Source organism: Pteropus vampyrus, unplaced genomic scaffold (assembly GCF_000151845.1).
Source record: "Pteropus vampyrus isolate Shadow unplaced genomic scaffold, Pvam_2.0 Scaffold91, whole genome shotgun sequence".
In the NCBI taxonomy this organism is placed as follows: domain Eukaryota; kingdom Metazoa; phylum Chordata; class Mammalia; order Chiroptera; family Pteropodidae; genus Pteropus; species Pteropus vampyrus.
The window spans coordinates 8,583,503-8,606,865 of record NW_011888872.1 but is presented as its reverse complement, the minus strand read 5'-3'; the positions used below and the strand labels follow the sequence as shown (position 1 = coordinate 8,606,865).

Sequence of the window (23,363 nt, the reverse complement as noted above, 5' to 3'; positions counted from 1 at the left end):
TAGTTTGTATAACTGAAACTTTGAGCTCGTTAATCATCAACTTCCGAATTCCTCTTTTCCCTAGCCCCTAACAACCACCATTCCTCTGATTCTATGAGTTTGACTATTTTAGATACTTAATATAAGTGAAATCATTCAGCATTTGTCTTTCTGTAAGTGACTTATTTCACTCAGCATAGTGTCTTCAAGTTTCTTACATACTATCACACACTGAAGAATATTCCTTTTTTAAGGTTGAATAATATTCCATTGTATGTATATGCAGCAGTTTCTTTATTCATTCAATCAGAACCACAAGGAGATATCACCTCACACCTACTGGGATGGCTATTATCAAAAAGGCAACACGTTTTGACAACAATTCGAAGAAACTAGAATCCTGTACACTGTTGGTAGGGATGGAAACTAGTACGGCCACTATGGAAAACAGTGTGGGAGTTCTTCAAAAAATTAAAAAGAATTAAAATCAGGATTTTGAAGAGAGATTAGTTTGTAGCACTCTTCAGAATAGCCAAGATGCGGGAAAAACCTAAATGTCTTTAAAAAAAAAAAAAAAATTTTGTTAGGGGGCTATTATAGTCTGAGCACTTATCAAACTCATGGTCTCATTTATTTTTTCACTGAGATGTAACTCACTGTATTTTCATTTTATAGACTAAGAAAACAATCTTAGTGATAATTAGCTTAGTAAGTTTACGCAACTCTAGTAAGTGGCAGTGGCCAAATTTTCACATAGATATGTTTCTGAGAACTGTCATCACCACACAAAGCTGCCTCATTTACTTACACATTAACATAAATTTAAATCAATGAATCGCTTATCTTAAATACATTTGTAAAATAAGCCTTAGATCTCTTTGAAAAATAAAAGACTATGCTTTGTTAGAGGAAATAAATGCAGCAACATGGTGGAAAGCAATTGTGCGAATTCTTTATAGAGCATTAATATTAAAGGTCAATATAAAGTGATATAGAAAAAAATTGTACTACATTGATGTTTTTATCTGCTCACTTTACAGTGAGCCCCATATATGTAAACTTTATGCTTTTTGTTGATTGTTTTTAAAGAGTAAGCTTTGTCTGATTAAAGATTAACCTTCTAACAATAGCCTGGAGTTTTAGAATTGAATTGTAAACTTTTTTGATGGTCATGCTTTTGGTATCTTGGCTCCTCCTCTCTCACTTCTACTCCCATTACGCCCATTATTATCTGGCCTTCCACGGTTCCTGGTGCACAAACACAAAAACTGCACATATTCTATGTTTATCAAATAAATGATTGGGCAATCTAAGAAATAAAGTTCGGTGCAACTGAAAATTACCCTAGAGTCTTGGATTGCTTGGACCATGATTGATTTAAACATTCTTCCAGAAATATTAGCTGGCAATCTCATCTACAATAGCATTGCAGTGCCGAACATTTTTGCCCAAGAAGCCAAAGTTAAGAAGAGGTGTGGGGTAGGAATGTCTATTTTAGTAGAATATTCATAGCCAAAAATGTTTTGGGTCACACATATGAATTAATTACCCAAAAAAAGCTATATTTTCTTTAATGCAGTAAAGTCAAATCTATTGTGTAAAATTTTGCTGTCAGTTGCTGGACAAAAAAGCAAAGGGAATAGTTTTATCAAACAGCAACCTCCTGCCTCCAAGAAATACAAGAGACACAAAAAGCTCCTCAGCAATATCAATGAAGTGATCCCTGGGACAAAAGTGAGGTGCCATCAGCCTCTCTATATTCATTATTATTAACACATGGAAGCAAAATGCTCTGCCCTGGTCCTTGTAATAATTTCTACTCCAAGAGATCAGTCATTAAAGCACATGGAGGACCCTCTCAGTTTGAGTTACAAAACCTGTGAGCACATGGAATTGCTCTGGGCTATGGGCCTCGAAGTCTTGATTCATTCTAATTCCACTTTGACTAATTAGAAACTTGGATATTTTTTGGTGCATTTATAGTAAGGCTCAGTATCCCTATGCGGAAAATGATATTTACAATTCCCTCCAAAACACATCGGTCTTCTTAGAAGTTTAGTATGTGTACAAAAGTGTCTCAGAAAGAGAAACATTATAAATGCAAGATATTATTATTATCCTTATGTAACAGCACTGGGCTACTTCAATTACAAACCGCACTTTTAAAGTCTGTTAACATTCCCTTCTGGGAATGCCCTTTTGCCCTTTAATAGTATAAGATAATCACGGCAGTATAATTTCCGGAGCTCATATTTGTGGGAGGAGAACGGCCGGCACTGGTGTGCTCAGTTCTGTGATGGCTTTCTCCTTCCTTTATCCCCTGAAATTATTGAGAGTCTCTAAGCTAATTTTCAAAAGTATGCAGAGGTACTTAGGAAAGCCGGGAGCAGAAATGGGACCCTGAGCATTGCACTGACATCATCCTATGCTCAGCACATATGGCACATCTCTAAAGCAAATCTAAATGAGCACACTGGTCTATTCTGAACTCATGCTGGCTTTAAGTAGCATCCGTAATCACAAGCAAGCTTTCTTTTCATCATTTACAGTCACACAGTTTATTTAACTAGGGAAATTTTCTACATAGGTATTTTCATCATTTATATGGTTAAGTACATGCAAAATAAAATAGGATCTTGCAGTGATCTCAAAACCTACTTTTGAATGCATTTTTAAAAGAATCCTCATCATAATCTCTGTAACTGGGTCAGCTTGCACAAAGATGCTCAGGGTAGCCATGAAGCCATGAGCTCTTTCAGCACCCTGCTATCCTTGTGACACCTCATAATAGTGCAAATAAAGCATGGCATGATGAAAAAATGAAGAAGAATGAACCTGGATAGTCAACCCAGCAGTTTTCAAAACATGGAGGGTAGACTCAATTTTATCTCCCAAAATACACCACATGCGTTTCTTTCTTTTACATTTTCAAGCATATACACGCTTTCCTTATTATGATAAAAATGTCATGATTGCAAGAAATTCTAATACAAAGAAACAGACTGGCTCATTTGTTCATCTATGTATGTATATTTTTAGTAGTCTCAAATTTTGAACTATACCTCATTTACACCTGCCTTGATTTTCAGGTAGAAATCTATCATATTGTCATTCACCTTTGTGATTCTCTTCACCCTCATCTATTAGGCTCAAAAATTATTTCCTTGTGGACCATAGTCTAATTAGCTGAATATTCAGGGAGTTTACTGACCCAACAAATTCAACATCACCCCTTTCTTATCAGGTTTCTTTTAAGCCACCACCCTGCCTGCCCAGCTCTTAGACCCTCTGCTTCCCCACACTCACATCTCTTTACCCTCCACCCTCAGAGGCTTACTTCATCCTTCATGTTCCTTGACTGTACTCTAGCCAGAGTTAACTCCCTCTCTTCAAGAGAGGGAAGGAATCAGAAAGCTTCCACCAAAAGTGTATGTGAAGAGTTTCAAAAACAAACAAATATGACTATACACTAGAACTTTTGAAAGAAAGAAAACACTCTATTTTTCAATGATAGGTACGCCTGGTTTTTTCATTCACATACAATCACTAATCTGGAGAGAAAGAAATGTTTGTGAAGACCAGCAGACGGCGCCTGACTGGAGCAGCAGCAGCGGTGGTAAGGGGAAGGGAGTGCTGTCTCTGCGGCAGGGCCCCATGGTGTTCTCTCCTCCCCACAGCCCCAGGCTCTCTCCCCTCAGCACCTCATCTCTCCGGAGAGAGGCAGAGCCACAGAAAAGAAGTTAATATGCATATGAGATTATTAGCCGAAAGCTTCCCACTGGTACAATTAGGCACCCCACGCCCTCGCCTACCCTCATCTGGCTCACTGCACCCACCCACGCTCTGTCTGCCCCTCCTATGCCCTGGCTTGCCTCCCTCCCCTGGGACCCACAGGATTCTGCACAAAAGCAGGGCAATGGGTGAGAGCTGCGCCCAGGTAACGGAGCGGCAGGCTCCTAGGATACTGTGAGCAAAGTGGTGAGAGCAGACTCCTTACTGATTCAGAGGGATCTATCCTCTCTGCCGCTCTTAGCTAAGAACCCTGGGTTTCACTAAAAACAGGGGCTAGACACTCTTAACTGGAGAGAATCCTTGAGAGGGAGCTGGGGGAAAGAAAGAAAGGGATTCCTAGGACCCATAGTGAGGTGTGTCCCCAGGCCATTCCTAAAGAAGAGTTGCTACACTTTTTTGTCCTCTCTTCAGTTAGGTTAGGTTATAGCTTTTCATATCTAACCAGACTTGTCCCCAGGTAGGAAGCCTATCCCTGGGGAAGGGGACCGTCCTGGTCTAACCAGCAGCTGCTCAAGGGAGAGGAATTACCTAGGGAGCAGGGCATATGATCCAGACCTGAACCATGTCAGAAAGAGGAAGGTGTTCTGCAAGGGAAGGTGGGAAAGGGAAATACGAAGTGTCCACAACTTTTGCCCTGCTTTTTAAAGTAGCAGACTCTACACTGGGAGAGAAGACTGGTCGTGGGGAAGAGACTCACAAAAGCAATTTGATTTTTATTCATTGGCAGTTCAGGGAATGTGAAACAGGAATTTATCTAAAGGTGAGAGGAACCTGACCTTACATTGCTGGCCACTCTGGAGAAGGAACCTGCCCACCAAGGCTTTTCTTCACATTCTGCTCTTTATAAAACAAACAAACAAACAAAACCCAGGGTGAGGAGAACAGGTTCTTTTTGCTCTAAATTCTCCCTCTCCAGGCAGACCTCTTGAATTATACCAGCCAGCACTGGCCCACCTGTGCTCCCTGGGAACCACTGAGCTGAAGGAAAAAGTGGGACATCTCTTACCCCAACAGCCTTCAAACACGATCCTCAGGGAAGGAGATGTGTTTGGGTAGCCAAGCCTCTCTCTGCTGTATTTTAGAAAATAACTCAGCCCAATCACCAAGAAAAGAAGTGTATATGTGTGTGGGGTGGGGAAATGGAGAGGTTGAGAGGTTCAGAGGTTCAGAGGTTCAGAGGTTCAGAGGTTCTCCGAGTCTGGTAGGGACTGGCCAGAAAGGGGGAGTGTGCCGGGTCATCCTCCTACCTTCTCCAATGATGGGAAGAGGTGGGGGGCAAAATGGATGGGCTTCCCGTAAAGTGAGTCCCGGGTCCCACTGTCACTGCAGTCTGGGCACACTTTAGAGGACTGTGTGGGCTGGAACCTCTCCCTCCCCCAGGCCAGGGAAAATGGGCAAGAGGTGGGGCCCGCACACAGAGCACAGACAAAAGGTTCTGCAGAACCCTTTTCTCTCTAGCGTTCAGGTTCCTAGTCTGAGCGCGGAACCCCATCAACCACAGCGAGTGACCTCCTAGCTAGGAAGCCCCCTTCTCGCAGGGGGCTAGGGACGGAGGTGCCCGGACAGGGACGGTTATTTAATAGGTGTCCACGTCCCTCTCCCAGCCCCCTGACAAGGAAGGCCCCTCCCACCCTTCACACAAACGCCTGCAAAGCCTTCCCCCATCCCCTTTCTATTGTCTTCAAAGAGATAAGTGGCTCCCACCGAGCACACCCAAATGCACCTCTGGTTCTCGAGCTCCTATTTCTCCGAACCTTAGGGGCTGAGAAGTGAGCGCAGGGTTGAATGGGGCGAGCTCGGGAGTAACCCGCGAGAACTTGGCATCTCAGACCCACCGTGTCCGCCTCGCAAGGATGCCGGTGACCTGTAGATTGCAATAGGCACTGAATGATGCTTGCTGCTGCCATGGAAATGGTGGATGTGGTGCGCTCCCAAACTGGACGCCCCCCATGCCACTCCTAGAAGGCCGCTGAGGGTGAGCGGGACAATCCAAAGCAGGGCCAGGCGCCCCCCTGCGCCGCCACTGCTGCCACCACCCCCGGGCGAGCCCAGCTCGGCGCCGCACCGGAGCATCCTCTGGTACATGACGGGGTGCCAGCCGAGGGGCAACTGCCGCCGGAGGCAAAGTTTGGGGTGCAGGGAGGGGAGAGGGCACCGGGGAGCAGACGGCTCAGGGTGGGCTGTGGGGCCACCGCCTCACCGAGCCAGAGCACCCATCCTCTCCCTCCTTCGGACAGTCTTCTCCGGGTCCTGAAGTCCTCCGTGCCTTGCACCCCAAAGAATCCGAAACATAGCCGAGGCGAATACAGCTGATGGGGGACTTGTCCAGAAAGGCAGCCCCGGGGGAACAGTAAACGCGGAGTGGACGGCTGCTCCCAGATTTCCAGGGCTCCAGGTTCTCGAGAGATACTCCCAAAGAGTTTCAGGCGAGAGTGTGTGCCAGGGGGTGGGGAGCGGGGAAATTGCTTAAAGCTCCTCCGGGAGGGTCCTCACTTCTACATGACAGCCATTCACCGCGGATCCACTGGGTAAATCCATTTAGCATTGTGTGTGGGGACTGGGGAGGCCACTCCGCCGGCCCAACCTCCTTTCAAGGGAGAAGCAGACCCCACGGAATCCAGGCGCCCCTTTCCTCCATTCAGCCCCGGCCCGCTGGCCCGCTCGCGCCAGCCTCCCGCGGGCAGCGCGCAGAGCAGCGGCGCGCATCGCCTGCTCCAGAGGCGATCTCCGTGTCCGCTGCCTCCTGACACTTAAGCCGGGCAAAGGGTTCTGAGGCAAGAGTGCACCCTTAGGAAGGAAGCAGGGATCCAACGGGGAAAACGGCAAAGCAAAAAGAGAAGCAGACGGAAGAGAAGAGGGGGGGAAAGAAAAAGAAGAAAAGAGAAGAAAAGAAAAACCACGCACGCTGGCGAAGCGAGGGGCTCTATGCAAATCTGCAGTCTCCAAACAGCAAATCACTGAAGCTGGGATGCAATGCAGAGGACGAGCCTATGTAACAAGGGAGGCTGGTCTAGCTTCCCACAAAAATCGCCCTGCTTTGCCTCTCATGCATTCTCCACACATCAAAGGGACACGTGTACAGGATGCTGGGAACACCTAAAAAGCAACTCTCCCTCCCCTGCCAGGTGATCCTTCCATCTGAATCACAATGGCAAATGGCACCCTTCCCCTACCCCTATGGTTTAGATGTAACCAGTGTCCTGAGAGCTCTCTTAAAAGGGAAAGAATCTGGCTCTTTTTATTGGACCAAACTTATTCTGCCAGGTGTTTAAACCCAATCTGCTAAATATGGCTTGACACCATCTACTCAACCATCAGTTTTGACCGATCTGTTAATTACACATATTACACATAACAAAGAGTCCTCCTTCCCTCTACAATATTGTATCTCATATAAGGCAGTGTAAGTGCAGGGAACTAAAACACACAGCGCGGGGGGGGGGGGGGGGGGGGGTGAGTGAGTGTGGCAGCTGATAAAGATACAGCAAAGGGAGAATGAGAGAGAGAAAGGAGACAGGTGGGAAGGAGGACAGCAGAGGAGAGCAACAGTATGAGACTGCTTGCGTTTCAGTCAAACACTTTAGGGATATTTAAGAACCCACGAGATTTCTATAGAAGCCCAGCTATGGAGATCTTTTATAAGGGTGGGGTTCTGCCTTTCTTTCATCCTGTCTCATAAGTAAAATAGCATAAAGAAACAAAAATTCACAAATCTAGTGTCCCCACGGAAGAGAGGACATTTATATTCTATTGGTGAAATGCAGCATCTTTAACTGGAAGCTATGTGTCCTGGATGACACAACGGCAAAGCCAACACACATCTAAAAATCTAAAAAGCTAGCACAGCAATTGGACTTGGCAAGAAGGACCACAGTCACTGGAGGCTGGCAGTTAAGATTTAGGATTATGATTGAAACATTCCTCCAGTTTCCACATGATACTACTATGACATGTCTAATGAATGGACATTTTTGTCTTTACTTCTAAAGGGAAACAACTCAGAATAGACACTACTTCCCAGAGGCTTCTCATAATCTATATAATCCCTTATATCAACAAATATAAAGTCATATATAGAAAAAAAAAAGTAATTCTAGGAGTATTTCACTCAAATCAGCCACTTACCTATGTAACAGTGTCCAGGGGCCACCAAATCAAATCTACAGCAATCCATCATCTCACATTTTTGTCAAAAGTTTATGTCATTTGACCAAAAAGATAATTCTTTAATAGTTCACTAATTGAAACAGCTTAGCCATCCATGTTAGAGGAGGTGCTTTTATTTAAATGTGCCATATCTCCCAACTTCCCACTTCTGCTCAAAAACCCACAATACCCAAATGCAGAACCTTCCATCGTGTACAGCTGCCACCCTTAATCCTAGGCCATTTCCTCTTCATTTTATTATTTTTTAGCATATGTATTTTCATTCACTAGTCAAGGATTGTGATTTTCATTTTTTAAATATCAAGTAAAGCTTCCAAAGGAAAAGAAGAGGATAATCATCCTCACAGTATGGTTTTAGACTCTAGGTTCATATTCTGAATTTGATATTTCATAGTATTAATATGAAAAGGGCAGTGGATTAGGAGGTAGGAAACCTGTGCCTCATTCTTGGCACTACCATTTACTGGTTATGTCAGATTAGTTACTTAGCCTCTCCCTGAGGCTCCGTGGCTTCCTTTATAAAATAGTCATGTTCCTATCTTTCCTAAGAATCCCACAGGGCAGGAAGGATATAATGCAATATTTAGTGTGAGAGTGCTTTAAAATATATCAAACACTCTTCACAATTAAGGCATTATGTCTCTCTTCCTATATAGGTCTAACGTATTTGAGCTGATTAGCATGAACAATTCATTCAGTTCTTTCCATCTTTAGGAAATGTAGGGCATTACATTGTTCTCCAAAGCCTTCATACATGGTGTTAATATGTCCTTCCCTCTCCAACTAGATGAATTCCTGAAGGGAAGCAGAGTCAAATCTTTATCTGTACTCCCTCTAGTGCCCAGCATATGTGAAATGTAAGTAAGTCTCTTAGAATTCTCATTATTTCCAGCAGTTATGATTCCCAGCAGTTATGATTTATAAAATCACTGTGAACAGTGAATTAGCAAAGACTGAACCAATGCTCCTAGGGCTTAGGTCTATGCGAGACTCTGATCACAACATTGTTATCAACTAATCAATAAATAACCTTGTGTTTCTTTGTTTAAAGACATCTTATTTAATACATACTGTTGATTCATTAACATTGAACGCATAGCTGACATCAGTATAACTCAAGCCTGAATGAAACTTGTCTAACACACCTGTTTTATCCATAAGGCATGCCGCAGCCTTCTGCTTTGGAATGTTAGCACTTTGGCATTATGTTTAGGGGACATCTTAAACAGCAAAATCGCCAAAAAGCAAGAAAAGGTGAAAAATGTGGCACTAAATAGACCACTTGTTTACAGTACAAGAGGGGAAATGACAAAGTGGAGTGTTACCTTGTTTGACCCTTGCTGGGAACTCAAGTTTTTTGATGAGCTTTGTGCCTATCTGTTATCAACCACCATAGTGCTATAGGTGTTGATTTGGAGTTTACAAATTTTAGTGAAGAAGTGAATTCATATCTGTGAATAATGGGACTGACTACATTTGTTATTCTCTTGATTAACAGGGAAGGATGGCTGGGACTTTGAGAGTGAGTTGTATAAATTAAAATAATAGGAATAGAACAAGTACGGAAGATTCTAATGAACCTTCCCAAGAACATTCAATGGAGAAGAGGCTTCTCTGTCTGTCTTATACTGTCTGGGGCCTTGGGAGATAAAGGCAGGTTTAGGGAAAGGACAGGTAAGAAATCTATTTTACTAGAGTCTCAAGAGCTAAAGAAGAAATATTTATGGCTTCCTTGAAAGAAGAAATTGTAGCTGTAGTGTTTCAGGCAGATGTCTAGGGCACCTTTGCAATACCTAGGAGGTTCTAGGGTGGATGTTGTGATACTGATGCTGCAATATTTGTTATAAATGGCTGTAATTTGGTGGAACAAGGAAAGATTCTCTGTACAGAGAGTGGAGAAAAGTCCTGTAAGCAAACACATGCCTAATCTGGATGAAGCAAATGAAGCCTGTGCCTACTCTTTATGTCTCCTCAGCAGGGCAGTCCTTGTGGCTGGAATTGCATTATGTAAAGAAAACTGAGGCAGCATTTGAAAAATTGTGCTTAGGTGAGTGAAGAACTGGTTGTAGGAGACATGGCGACTGGCACTCTGTAATATACTCTTAAATATTTCAGCATAGACAGTGGAATATAAATGTGTTAGTGTTGTTCTGTATCCCAGGAGAGTCAGTTGCATTCATCAGGAATTTATATTCTTTTGTCTCAGCCAGAATTAGAGAAGCCATAGGTGGCTTCTAGAAGCCTTGAGTTATCATCATCTACAATCATGATGTGGCTTTGCTAAACAATATGTTAGAAACGGGTTGTCATTGGTGAAATAACTGGCTTGTGATTGGTGTAATGGAAATTAGAAATGTGGGATCTTTGGTGAAATCATTAATGTTCAAGATTATTGGCCAAAGTACCTTATAGACATGCTTTGCTTCTACTAGAGTATGTGAATATGAGGCCTTTCACCATTTACTGTAAGAAATGGTGCCATAGTAATAGTAATAATAATAATAATAAAAGAGCTAAACATTTGTAGCTGGCACAACTCAGAGATTTAAATGTATTAGCTCATTTAATCATCACAAAACCATATGAAGTGGGTGCTATTGGTGACTTTTAACTAATCTTTGTTGCCTCCTTCTGACAAATGATGAGCTAGATGCTGGCACTGAAATACTGCCATATTTGCTTTAGGAATATCTTCTTTGAAACTTAAAAGAACTAAGAGCTTGACCCTCATCAAGCTTTCAGAACAAGCTATAAGAATTTGTGCCTAGTTATTGATATATGTCTGATTCTGTAGCAGAAGTTGGTCTGCATCTTTGACTTACACTTGTAGAAATTCTTGGAAGTGTGGTTAACTTTCACCTGCCTCTAACAACTGTGGCTTCGAGATCTACCAAAAGAACCTAATAGCTACGCATAGTAAACTGTCCTAGGTCCATTCACCATTGATGATTTATAATTATAAGAAAGAAGGTAGCCTAAGTCAGACAATGGGGTTAAAAAATGAGAGATGAGTTTGAAAACTGAGGGGATAAAATGAAGGAAATGGAAGGGGAGAGAAGAGGAGAGTGAGTGGAAAGGTGTGTGTGGGGAGAAATAGACAAGGACAGGTCATTTCAAACTATTCTTTTTCATATTCCAAAAATCAACCCTCTGTCTCAAGAAACAGGATGGCTGTCAGGCACACACTTTCAACCTTTTCATGTTTTTCTTAAACCTAGTTGGAAATTATTATGGCTCAGTATTAAGGTTTTTTGTTTGTTTGTTTGTTTGTTTGTTTGTTTTAAAGTAGACACTAAAAGCAGCAGAGGGGAAGTATATTAAAACCCACAGGCAGCACCAATCTTTTAAAAATTAAAAATGAGGAGAGTGTCAGTCTCATGTTTTGCATTTCTACTGCTGTCAGCAAACATACAAAAAAAGGCAAGCAGACCCCACATAGTCCTCTATCTGCATTTCTGAGTTGAGACTGAGAGAGAGTAAAGAGGGAGATACTCATAAGAGGGTGCTGCCCATGAAGTTTAAAGATAAACCTCTGATCTTATTATCTTTCTGGGTTGTTGCAGGTCCCTAAGGGTCTACTGAGAAGAGATCAGAATAGAAGAGCAAGAGCATTAAGAGTAAAACACAAAAAAGAACAAAAAAAGAAGAAAAGAAATGTCAGGGCTAAAAGCATCCCTGGAGATTCTGCAGTGCAATCTCTTTATTATTCAGATGATAAACTTGAGGCTGACAGAAGTAATAATGTTACCGAAAAGCCAGACTTATTTATGAAGTGTGTACTTATCAGGAAATACACTTTCATCTCCTGCCACCCATAATCCAGTCATAGACCTAGATTGGTGAATTCAGTCAATTTAGTTATTGCCTAGAACATCCACACAGATATAACAAATGGGGGAGAGGAAAAAAATGGTTCTGGAACCCAACATGAGCCAATTCGCTCAAATTAAATTAAAGCCTCAGTGTGCAGTTTGACTTGTGAAACATGAATAGATTTATTCAATAAAGGTGAGCTGTGTTTAGAACTACAGTATTTTATGGTCTCTACATTTTCTTTTGTCTTACTTAATAAAAATTTCATTTATGATGTCTTCCCTGTCTGTATGCCAAGGCAGGGTCAGAGAGATTTCTCTATAACTACATCTATAAGTCTTGTGGCCATTGATTGGGCACCAAGTAATAATATGCTATCTTTCAGTTACTGCCATCTTATATTGTTCATATAGTTATTTCAACCAAGTTGTGTTGCTGACAAAGTCGTACAGAGGTTCGTGCTCTTTTGACTTGAATATGTTCATAATGCAGTGAGAGAACATGTGACTTGAGTGTCAGGCTGTGAATTTGAATGTGAGTTGATTGTTATTATTCATGTGACATTGGGTTTAATGACTCCCTGCCTCAGTTTCCTCATCTGTCATATAATATTATATGTAATAGAATTGAGACAGTTTCTAAAATATATTAAACACTAAATATAATTATCATTTATTCATATGAACATAATTTTAGATAGGTACTGAAGACATAATGATAATAAGCTATAATGCGATTTTTAATTTAGTCATTCTAAACTCTCCTCACTTGACAGTCAATAGTCAAGTTCAGCCACCTTCCCAATAATTCCTTACTTCAGTCGCTTTCTCTAAATCTGTGGTGTTCAAACTTTAGTGTGCCTGAGAATCACTAGAAAGGCTTGTTAAATCATAGATGGCTTTGCTTTCGATTCCCTGGATCTGCAGAGAGGCCTGATAGTTTGCATTTCTAACAAGTTCCCAGGTGATGCTCATACTGCTGGCCCAGGGAAACCAGATTTTCAGAATCCCTGCTCTGTCTGAATGTCAAAGTCTCTGACATACATTTTATTATCAATATAGGAACAGCTTTCTAATTAAGCTCCTTATCAATGCCCTCACCACCTCCTCAGCAGTGTACTCTAAGCATAGATAATAATGCTGTTCCCAGATCTCTTCTTCAAAGAATTTTTTAAATGCTTCAAAATGTCTACCATACAAACCTACACATCCTCATCTCACACCATGTAACTATAAATTCCCTTTACTCCACTTAGAAAAAGCTATTTTCCTTTCCTTCTCTCCTTTTGTATTTGAGCTTTTCTTTGGTTAACTTGGCCAGCGGCTAGGGGCAGAAACTCAGATACTATACTAGGGTTCAGTTCTGACTGTACTAACTTGCCAGATATTATATGGCCTTGGAGAGATTACCTAAACTCAATTTTCACATTGATAAAAAGGAGTTGATAACTGTGGGGTTGTTGTGAGGATTAAATGAGTTGACAGATATAAAACATTTAGAATAGAGTCTGGTACACAGCATATTATGTATCAGCATTTATTTTTAGAATAGATGATTCTTTCCTCTTTTTTTAGGATATGGAGAAAATAAATCAGAATTGATGAGAATGCTTGTTTCCATACAAAACCTAATACTGGCCATCCAAATAGTCACCATGAAAAAACAAAAAAAAAACCAAAAAAAACCAAGAAGACACTTTCAGATCTTAGCATATCAGGCCTCCAGTCTGACTAGAGTCAACTACAGGAATGTTCAATGTAAACAACTGACAACCTGGGATCTCTCTGCCTACATTCACAAGCACATTTTATCATACATGTCCATCCTTGCAGAAGAAAAACAACATGAGACTATTGAGAAATGGAAGGACAACTATAAGACGAGTTCAAAGTGATAAAAAAACAAGACATATTTTGCAAATTCCCTAGTAAATACAGATATTTAAATCAGGAAGCAGAAATCATGAATATACCATTAGTTCTCTTTCTTGAATGGACAACACTTGAAGCATAAACCAATTTGATCCACCTTTATAAACGTATGCTCTAGAGCATATATTGCCATCTTAATGCACTGAAAGAAATTTAATCATGCAACTAGAATCTCATCTCTAAATAGGTTTATCTGGGGTCTATAATCTAATCCCCATCCAATTTAGGACAAATACATTAGATTACATATTTTATCAGAGTTATATTTTGATGTTAGTACTGTAGTTAAGTTAGTGTGACTATCCCACTACAAAGATCTGTTTTTTCAGGTAAAGTTGAAGTTCTTTAGCATGGTTTATTAAGCCCTTCAAAATTGCACGCTATGCTGCCTTTCTTGTTTTTATCTCAACTTCTGCCACTTCCCCCCAAAACATCCAAGGCTTGAGTCACATGAACTTCTTTCTTCCTTAGATACACTACACACTTAATACTTTGCTATTGTCCATGCTATTCTCTTTGTAAAAACTATCTTTTCTCTTTCTTCCCTCTCTTAATAGCCCATTAGTTATTCTACACAATTTTAAGACATATCTCTGTTGGAAAATTTTCTGAACTGCCAATTTTTTGCTACTTTCTCATTATTAACATCAAAAAAAAAAATTACCTGGGGTAAGTAATAATGTATTCACATTATTATTGTGCTGAATTTATGAAGTATCGAAGTAACTGGTTAAGTTTACCTTCATGTTTAAGAGTTTCAAATAACCAAAACCAACAAACAAAGGGAACAAATCCTCTTCAATATATTCTTGCAGGTTTTTGGTTAGCTCTTTTATTGCCTAAAACTTAATTAATTTAGGCTGAATATTAATTTAAATGCTAAATAAATTGGTTATGAAGAATAATGGAATTCACTGTCATATTTTCTTACATTATAAGCAGATGTCTTTCTTTTCCATACTATGGAAAAAAAATATATTACCGACCAAAGATGCTTGCTGCCAAGCTGAATTGCAGAGCAAACATTTACAGCTAACTTATAAATCCTTGAAAATAGGGTTTTATAATGGAAATACTGGCACCATTTTAACTATAACCATTCAAATAATATCACTATAGCAGAACTTATAATCTAATATATTTGTTCTGGTATGGATGAGGGAAGATTAAGCTGTAGGTGTCGAAAATACTTTCAGTGGCTCAATTCAAAATGCATGATCTTTCCACATAGTTCAAATCTCTCAGAATATTTCAAAATGCATACTTGTGCTCCAAAACATTTATTCTTAAAAAATAGATTATATTTTTTGATACTTGTATGAGAAATATATTACCTCTGAGGCATTTTGAAAAATCATTAATCAATTTTTTTTTTAACTGTCTTGTTTTTCTTCCATAAAAGAATTACTTTCCTCAGGTTTTCTCTGTTTTATTGCTGAGATGATTCCCCCAGAGAACTATGTGTTTATCTTGACAGGTGTTAGTAGATCTGTAGACCTCTGTGGAGTTGTTCCTGGTTGTGTTGAGGTACAGTAAAAACATTACGTTTGCAAACTAATAAACTTACCTTATTGCATTCTAAATAAAATAAACCACACGGTGAGTGGAATTAATCTACTAATATCTTCCTAATGAAGCTTTCATTAGGCATATGGTGTGGTCTTCAATATTTAACACATGATAGGTATTAAAACAAAGCATATCTGATGATTTTTAAATGCATATCTGATGATTGCCTAGCATATTATTTTCTAATGAACTAGTTTAACCTCAGATTGCTTTAGGCAACTAATCAAAGAAATACAAGGAACATTTGTAGACTTAAGGAAATATTTTATACTCAAATGGAGAGAATAAATGTGTCATTTACCATTACCCTTAAATAATTAAAACTGGATTTGCTGTTCTAATTTTTAAGGACAAAGAGTGCTTTTAATTTTCTATGTAATGTAAAATTTCACTCATTAATAAGATTTAGGAGTCAAATGTTTAGACTAGAGCCATTTTGGTTGCATTCAGAGTGGTTTGCTTTAAAATAATGCTACTTCCTACGCATAGCAAACACTAGCTTAAATTGTGGCGAAAAATGGATACTTCGATGACCAATGAAAGCTTAACTGCAAACAGTAGGTACCCTTTCATATAGGCAATATTTTAATTTGTCATTTGTCAAAGAAAAAATTCAAAGCATCTCACAGGAAAACCTGCCTATTTCAGAAAATCATCAGTTTCAGAGTATGTGCTGTCTCATTCTATTTTACATTTATAGTAGTATATAAAAGAACTATAAATAAGTCACATCTTCATTGCTACACTATGACAAATTTTTAATTTCTCATTTGTTTTCCATGTAAATGATCTCCTGTTTTAGTATAATCAGAGTTGTCCAATTGAGGCTTAAAAATCTCATCGGTCATGTATTTTACTATTATTATTTAAATTTACTTGTTTCAAATATTATTTACTGCCAAACATTACAGGAGCAAGGAAAGAGACATGGTAGAAGAGCGAAGGTGGGTCTTTCCTCCTGCAGTAGCAGCCAGAAACAGTATGAAAGCAATGGATCATGGAAAAAAGCAATTTCCTACTTGAGGGATTAGACAGTACCCTCTTTTGTATTGTTAAATCAAAGTTTTAGTTATTTTTTTCACATAATACTGATTTTTTTCAATTCACATAAATAGTCTCTAGAGAAACTACAAGAGACCTCCAAACACATACCCTCTTAGTCAACCAATGAAAGAGATTAAAAAACAAAACAAAACCCTCCTTTATATTGTACTGCTCTGAGCAAGCTTTTACGTAGCACAAAAAAAGAAAAAAATAAATTAACTGCTGTATGAGCTAAAAATAATTAATTCAACAAGGAAAAATTTGAACTAATACATGAGGCTTTTTTCCCTTCTTTTCTTTAGGAAAAATATAGGTGATTTTTATTTTTAAGCAGCTCACATTTGCTAGTATTAGAAAACTGAAAACTATGTAAATTCTAGCAAACATTTGCTTTACCTTTTACGTTCACAACAATATTAACCACTGCCATCAGTCAGTATTACATTCAGATTTGAGAATATTTGTAGAGTAAAACAGTGCTCTGGAAAACCAATGTGAAAATCTTAATCAATTTTAACAATGCGTTTACATTCAAGGAGGAGAAAAGCACACTCTTTAATAATAAAAGCAAATAACAGTTACATATATAAAATAAAGGGAAAGAAAATCATGAGCCTCTTTTCACAGCCCATTTTCTTAAAGGTTTATTGCTTATATGAGTCATGTTTAATGAAGCTGCGTATTTTCTATACTGAAGACTATGTCATATAGTTAAGAACAAAAAGTCCCCATTGCTAAATAATAGGGTTGTAATGAAATCTTACAATTTAATTCAACTTATTTCTCAGTTGTCCAGTTTTATCTGTCTAGAATCCTACCTGTCATATTGTTAACAGGTGCCTGAGTTGTAGTGGTTGATTAGGAGATGAAGCTCCAGCTTTTAATTTAATTGTTATTTTTTTACTCCAGTTTGTCAAAACAGTGATGCTATTAAGGCATTTTTAACTCAATAGCTTATAGAGACATTAAGAGCAAAAAAATCCAGTATATTAACATAGCAAATATTTCCTGTTTTATATATAACTGGAGTAATAGTTTGTAAATTTGGTGCAATAATCTATTGCATAAACTAGGAAATTATTTGTGAAAATTAAAGAGAATAAAGAACTATACACAGGAACAAAATTAGAAGAGTACAGATCTATAACCCAGCAAAATCAAATTTTACTGTTAAAACCAAATAATCTTAGAAAATGGTTGATGTCGTTCAGTATGGCTGAGATAAGCAGGCTTTGGAGAAATAATTGGTATTACTTCCACCCAATGTGAATTCCTCAATCCAACAACGGAATAATAAAAACAGGTTAGTTGGGTAAAATACACCGGGTTTCCAGCACTGGGAATTAAAAAAAAAAAAAAAAAATTAAGAGTTGAATTATGGACAGACTGCAGAATGAAAAATATGTTGGTATTTCCCAGCTAAAATAGTATAAAATATGATTTGTAATAAGACTCAGAGCCAGTACTGAAGAATCCAATAGTCTCCCATGACTTATTAGGTGGTATATCTATATAAGAATAACTAAGATTCATTCTAAAAATCAGTGACTGCTCAACTGTTTTTGTTTTTTTGGGGGGGGGGTGGGGGTGGGGGAGGCGGTTGTCTGTGGGTAGTCCAGTCCTTGGCTTTTTCACTGGGAAATTGAACCTTTTTATTGGGTGGGGGGAGGGAGGAGGGAGATAAAATGCAATATGTCCCATTAAAATACATGCTTTCCCAAACCTCTTTAGAGTCATAGTGCCCTTCTGATCCAGTTAATCTCGAGGAAATTTAAATGGAAGTCACTGGGAAAGTTTTAAAAGGCAGATTTGCACAGCATGACCCCTATGCCGTTCTGCCACAAAACCTTATTCCTCCTGCCTGAAATGCAGTCAATGTCTATGAGAGATGCGCATTTTGCAACTATGGGTTCAGAATCACACTCTAAGGATGGAGAAGCAAGAAGACTGAAGAGACCTAAATACTTGATGTTTTCCTTCAGGAATTACACTAGTCCTCTATCATCTTCCTCTAGACTTGTATTAAATTTGAAAAATAAACTATCTTATATTTAACCCAATGTCGGTAAGGTTATCAGTTTTTACAAGCTAAATAGATACCTAATGACATAACTACTTTCTTGGATGGATGATTATTTAGATGAGTAAGTCAGCCACCTTGGGCTCTGGGGGGAGACATTTATCCTTGAAGAAAGTAGGTAACATTGTCCCAGAACTTTGATTTTAGAGTCAAGATGTGATTTCGATTCCTCCAGAACTACATGTTAAGGTAGTTAAGGTAGTTGTTTTAATACAGGGGTCCATTAAAGATAACTGGGAAATTAGGCTATCCAAGGCTCTTGAACGAGAGGAAAATGCCTTTGAATAAAGAACTTTATAAACTTGAAGAAAGGTGTTTGTGTTTTCTTCCTTCCCTGAGCATGTCAGAGAAAAAAGAAGAGAACATTCCATTTCCTACAGATAGGGAATTAAAGCCTGGAGGAGACACACTTTCAACAAGAGGGTCTGAAGTGGCCTGGGCTTATCAGTAGTAAACTCATCTTCCCAGGCAATATACCTAAGGGCAAGTAATTACAGGCTGGTATAAATTTATTTGTCCCTTTATTCATCAAAATGTCAAATAATTTATTTATCTAACAAATATTTATCGAGTACCTACTCTACAGTAGGATCTGTTCCAGGTCCTGAGCTTGTCTAGGAAGAAATAATTGAGGGCTTGGTTCCTAGTGAAGCAACGAGTGTTTTGGTATATTGCCTCCTTATCTTGAGCTGGGTGATCCTATTCCTCTCTTGGAGTCCATGCAAGGAGGATATATACTTTGTAATTTACAGAAACTGCCCTGAAGATGGAATCAAATTGGAGCCAAATGAGTGCTCCTGCCTCAGCTAGTATAGTTTTCATACTTAGAGAGTTTCAAAGCCGCAGTGTGCTTTGAAACACAGACATGCTTATTGACCAGGTGCTTACCACCTATTTGGCAAGTGCTGTTTGTGAAGTTTTTAAGAAACAAATATTGATCTAAACAACTCTCTTGCATTTAATATTCTGTCATTCTGCAAAGCCACGATTAACTTTGATGTACACATGCAATTACCTGTCTAAAGAGTTTCAATAGCCCTAACTCTTGGGCACCACACCATGATTAAATGCACATAAGCAACAAGTTGTTGATTTGGGCAGCCAGAAAACCACTGTGGTGGCATAAGATCAATTGCCTACCAAAGAATGTCTTTGTCATTGCTTTCTACAGTCTTCAAAGGCCCAGACAAAATTTAAAGTTGGACTTTGTTTTTTCTTCCACATACATGTTGTTATGCAAATGAAAATAAATTTTACTTAGGAAGACTCCAGAGGGCCCACAGAGGAGTGAAAATTGTTTAAATTATTGTAGAGTGACCACATACTCAGAAGAGCCATACTAAGTCAGGAGTGGCAGAGACTAAGGGAGATACAGACATCCTCTGATACTTGAAGGGTTTTCATATAGAAAAAGGAGACTTATTCTTTAATGATTTTGTAACTACAGGAAGAGCCAATAGGTAGAAACAGATTACTAGGGAAGCAGATATTAGCACTCAAATAAATGGAGTGAAGGTTTCAGAAAGAATTATCTAGAAAGTAGGGATCTGGAACTAATCTGCATTCCTACCAGATAATTTCTGATTTATTCCCCTGCCCTGGGACCTTGCCTCTGGATGTTTCTTGGGTAAAGAAATAATAGATCCTGTAAGAAATAATAAAGGGAGCTTTAGTTCTAATTGTCAGCCAAGGAAACTCAAAGTAGATTCCTACATGAGTGGTAAGGAAGGAGCACAAAGACCAACTCTGATGTATCTGGGTATACCCTGGCTAGGCGAGTAACTCATCCCTAGTACCTTCTTGGGGATCTAGGTAAATATCCACAGGAAAGGAGATGCGTGTGTATTGTCTTACATATTTTCAAGCATGTTTTTAGCTCCAGGGAAATGTATTCTACATTCTTCAGGAAGGGGCAGGGGAAAGGACTATCATAACACATAGAAGACAAATAAAATAATTCCAACATTAAAATTGAGAATGTATGGCCACCAGTTTAAATAATCTAAAATAAAGGAAGTGAGAGGATCTCATTAGAGAATATAGAAGGGTGAGGTCATAATCATCTGGGAAAAAGGTGGGTGGTAAATCAAAGCAACTGCAGATAAGTTGGTATAAGGGCACATGTAAAATAAACAAATGCATTAATTTATTGCACATGATGAATATTATACGTACTTTCCATTGGGCTCTTCTGAAATTAGACTATATGACCCAAATTATTAATTTCTGCCTAAGTTTATTATGTGCACTCTATTTGATCATGAGTATAAAGAGTTTTATCAGTGTTCAAATTAGACTTGAGTTTTTATCCTTTCATGCCAAATCACCTGAATGAATCTTATGGGAAGTGAAACAAATCCTACAATTCCAAATAAGTAGGCTCAAATAAATTGAAATAGTACTATGTTATCTGTATTCTGGTAGACTTGATGCACTTTTAATCTGAAAAAGTAGTCAGTTTTTCAATTAACTTATGATTTCTGTCTATAATTCTCCTCCACAATATTCCTAATGGTCTCAAATGCCCACACATCTGATGCTAACTAGCACTGATCCATACCTCCCACAGGAGCTACTACTTGAAGTGGTGACCAGTATCCTTTGCTACCCATTTCTGTGAGCTTTGATGTCTCTTAAAAGTACACAGACCAATCACGGTCTTAATCTCTCAGTGTTGAAGTGGAAGGGACTAGGAATGGGTCACAGAATCATATTGGAGGGGAAGTTGTGGTATGAACTGAGCCAATTAGAGAATGCAGATAAAAGACCAAAAGGAAGGTATAACATAAACAATGACCATGGTTAATAGGCAAAGATAAACATCTCTTGATAAAAGATATATATTTTATTTATCAAAGACTCTCCTAAATTTCTACCTCTTCCATTAAGACTCCTTTGTCTACTATCCTACTCCCTTCACTTATTTTCTGTGTCATTTGACGTGATTTTAGCCACTGTGTATTTTTTCCTATCTCTGTGTATGTGTACACATTGTCCTTCCAGCTATACTGCAGCCACATTAGGGTAGAACCTATATCTCATCTTGATGATTCTCCATTTTATAAGCAGTCCTTTCTTTCAAAATACAGTCTGCTGACCATTTACAGAACTTTCCAATGAAACCATGATTTAAAACTGTATTTCACCATGGACTTACTGAATTTTAGGAATCTGCATTCTTAGCAAGAAACTGGACAACACTTATGCTCACAAGTATTTTCTAGCATAAGGCCTTGCCCAGAGAAAGGGACCATACATACACATCTGGTGCTGCTGTTAAGATAATGCTTCCTAGCAAGTACGAATGTGCTTATGAGAAATAAAGAAATACTGATTTGCTCTGGGTGTCCTCTGTCTGCCACTAGATAGTAAATGTCTTGAGGGTTGACGTCCTGTCCAGGCAGTTCTTTGTATGATCTCCTTTTAATTTATTTATCTATATACCACTAGGCACTACATAAATGCACCATAAATAATTTTTTATGAAGGAGGAGTAAGAGAAAGGTGAAGGAGGAGGAATAAGAAAAAAAAAAAAAAAAGATGAGTTTATGGCTGGGAGGCATGGGGTGGGAGGAGGCAGTTATTCAGAAAAATCCTTTACTCTGATGGACTGAAATTCAAAAGTGCTAATGACTTTTCTATTTGATTTTTTCTATTTAATTCCTTTGCCCTGCTCTTACTGACACTTAGAATTATACCCTATAACATTTTTGAGATTATGAAAGACAGTCTTGTGTGAACTGACATAGTCCACACCAGAAATAACTAGCATGAAACATACCTGTACCAGTAGAGGAAGAAAATATTGATCTTTCTTTCTCCTCCTAAAATCGATTTAAAGAAAATCATTTCTATTTCAAATGCACATATATGTTTGCATATGTTTATATGTATAATTACCTCACATGGATAAACAGTGATGATCGATGCTCATTAAAGGCAGTGATAATGAGTTGTAAAATGGATTCGCCTAGTCACCCATCCATGCCTTTCAACTATCTTTTATTACAAAAGGACTCTTTATCTTTCCCTCAGGTCTAACTCCCACATGAACCTTCTGTGCTCTTATTTTATTATTACCAATAGCCAAAAGTCAAAATTGGAAATTAAGACTTGAAACACGTTGTTTATGTTTAAGCCAACAGGAAAACGAGGCTTTACTGCATGAATTCTTCAGGATTCATTTTTTCTAACAGAAAAATCACATATGTTATTTTTTTTAATGTGTAAGGATATATCTATGTGAAAGATCTCTAACTACTGCACCTTAATTATGAGGATTCTGTGGCCTAGTTAAGCGATTTACTAAGAGTTACAAAGATAATTACATTACAGATTTGTGCATTTTTATGGAGAGAGGATCCATAAATTTATCAGATTCTCAAAATGTTCCCTGACATAGCTGGGATAGTTACTGTTGGAACTGTAATTCACGAAATATTTCAGAACTGAATAAGAATGAACTGAAGGTCATGTAATCCAAACTCCCATTCAATATCACCCTTAGATAGTACCTTTGATGAATAGTATGTGATCTCTACCTGGAATTTTCAGGTAACACCACCTCTCATGTTAGCATGGTTCAAAGCTTTAATCATTAGAAAAGTATTAATATCTTCATACATTTTCCTTTCTATACTTTCTCGCAAAGTTCCAAGTTCTGCCTTTCGAAACCATAAAAAACAAAGCCATTTTTGTTTACTCAGAATTCTTTTCAAATATTTGAAGATAACTGTTATATTCCCTTGAATCTATGCTTCTCTGGTCAGAGCAGCTAAGATTCCTCAGTATTTTAGTTGGCTTTCTAGATTCATAAACATTTAGAACTGAAAGAAACACATTTTAGTTCTTCATTAATCTCTAATAAACATATAATTGAAAAAGATGTTTCACTTGTGATCTGACTAGTCCAGGCCTATTTCTTCCTGGTGGGTATTTTGATATTTTTTGATGGTATGTTAGTATTTTACTGTCCAACTGGGGAGATC

The 23,363-nt window shown here is 38.6% G+C and overlaps 1 protein-coding gene across 20 annotated transcripts in view; it reads right to left on the bottom strand.

The window, feature by feature from the left end:
* NRXN1 (neurexin 1) overlaps positions 1–23,363 on the bottom strand; it is a 1,047,547-nt gene that overhangs the window by 391,052 nt on the left and 633,132 nt on the right. For 4 of the 20 annotated variants that reach the window (XM_023532830.1, XM_023532831.1, XM_023532832.1 and 1 more), the window contains exon 1: positions 5,607–6,667. The exons of the other annotated variants lie outside the window; for them this stretch is intronic. In XM_023532830.1, coding sequence (XP_023388598.1) covers positions 5,607–5,856 — 250 coding nt within the window. In that variant the 5' untranslated portion in view covers positions 5,857–6,667. Of the gene's footprint in view, positions 1–5,606; positions 6,668–23,363 lie in introns of those variants that run through there. 20 annotated transcript variants of the gene reach the window in all.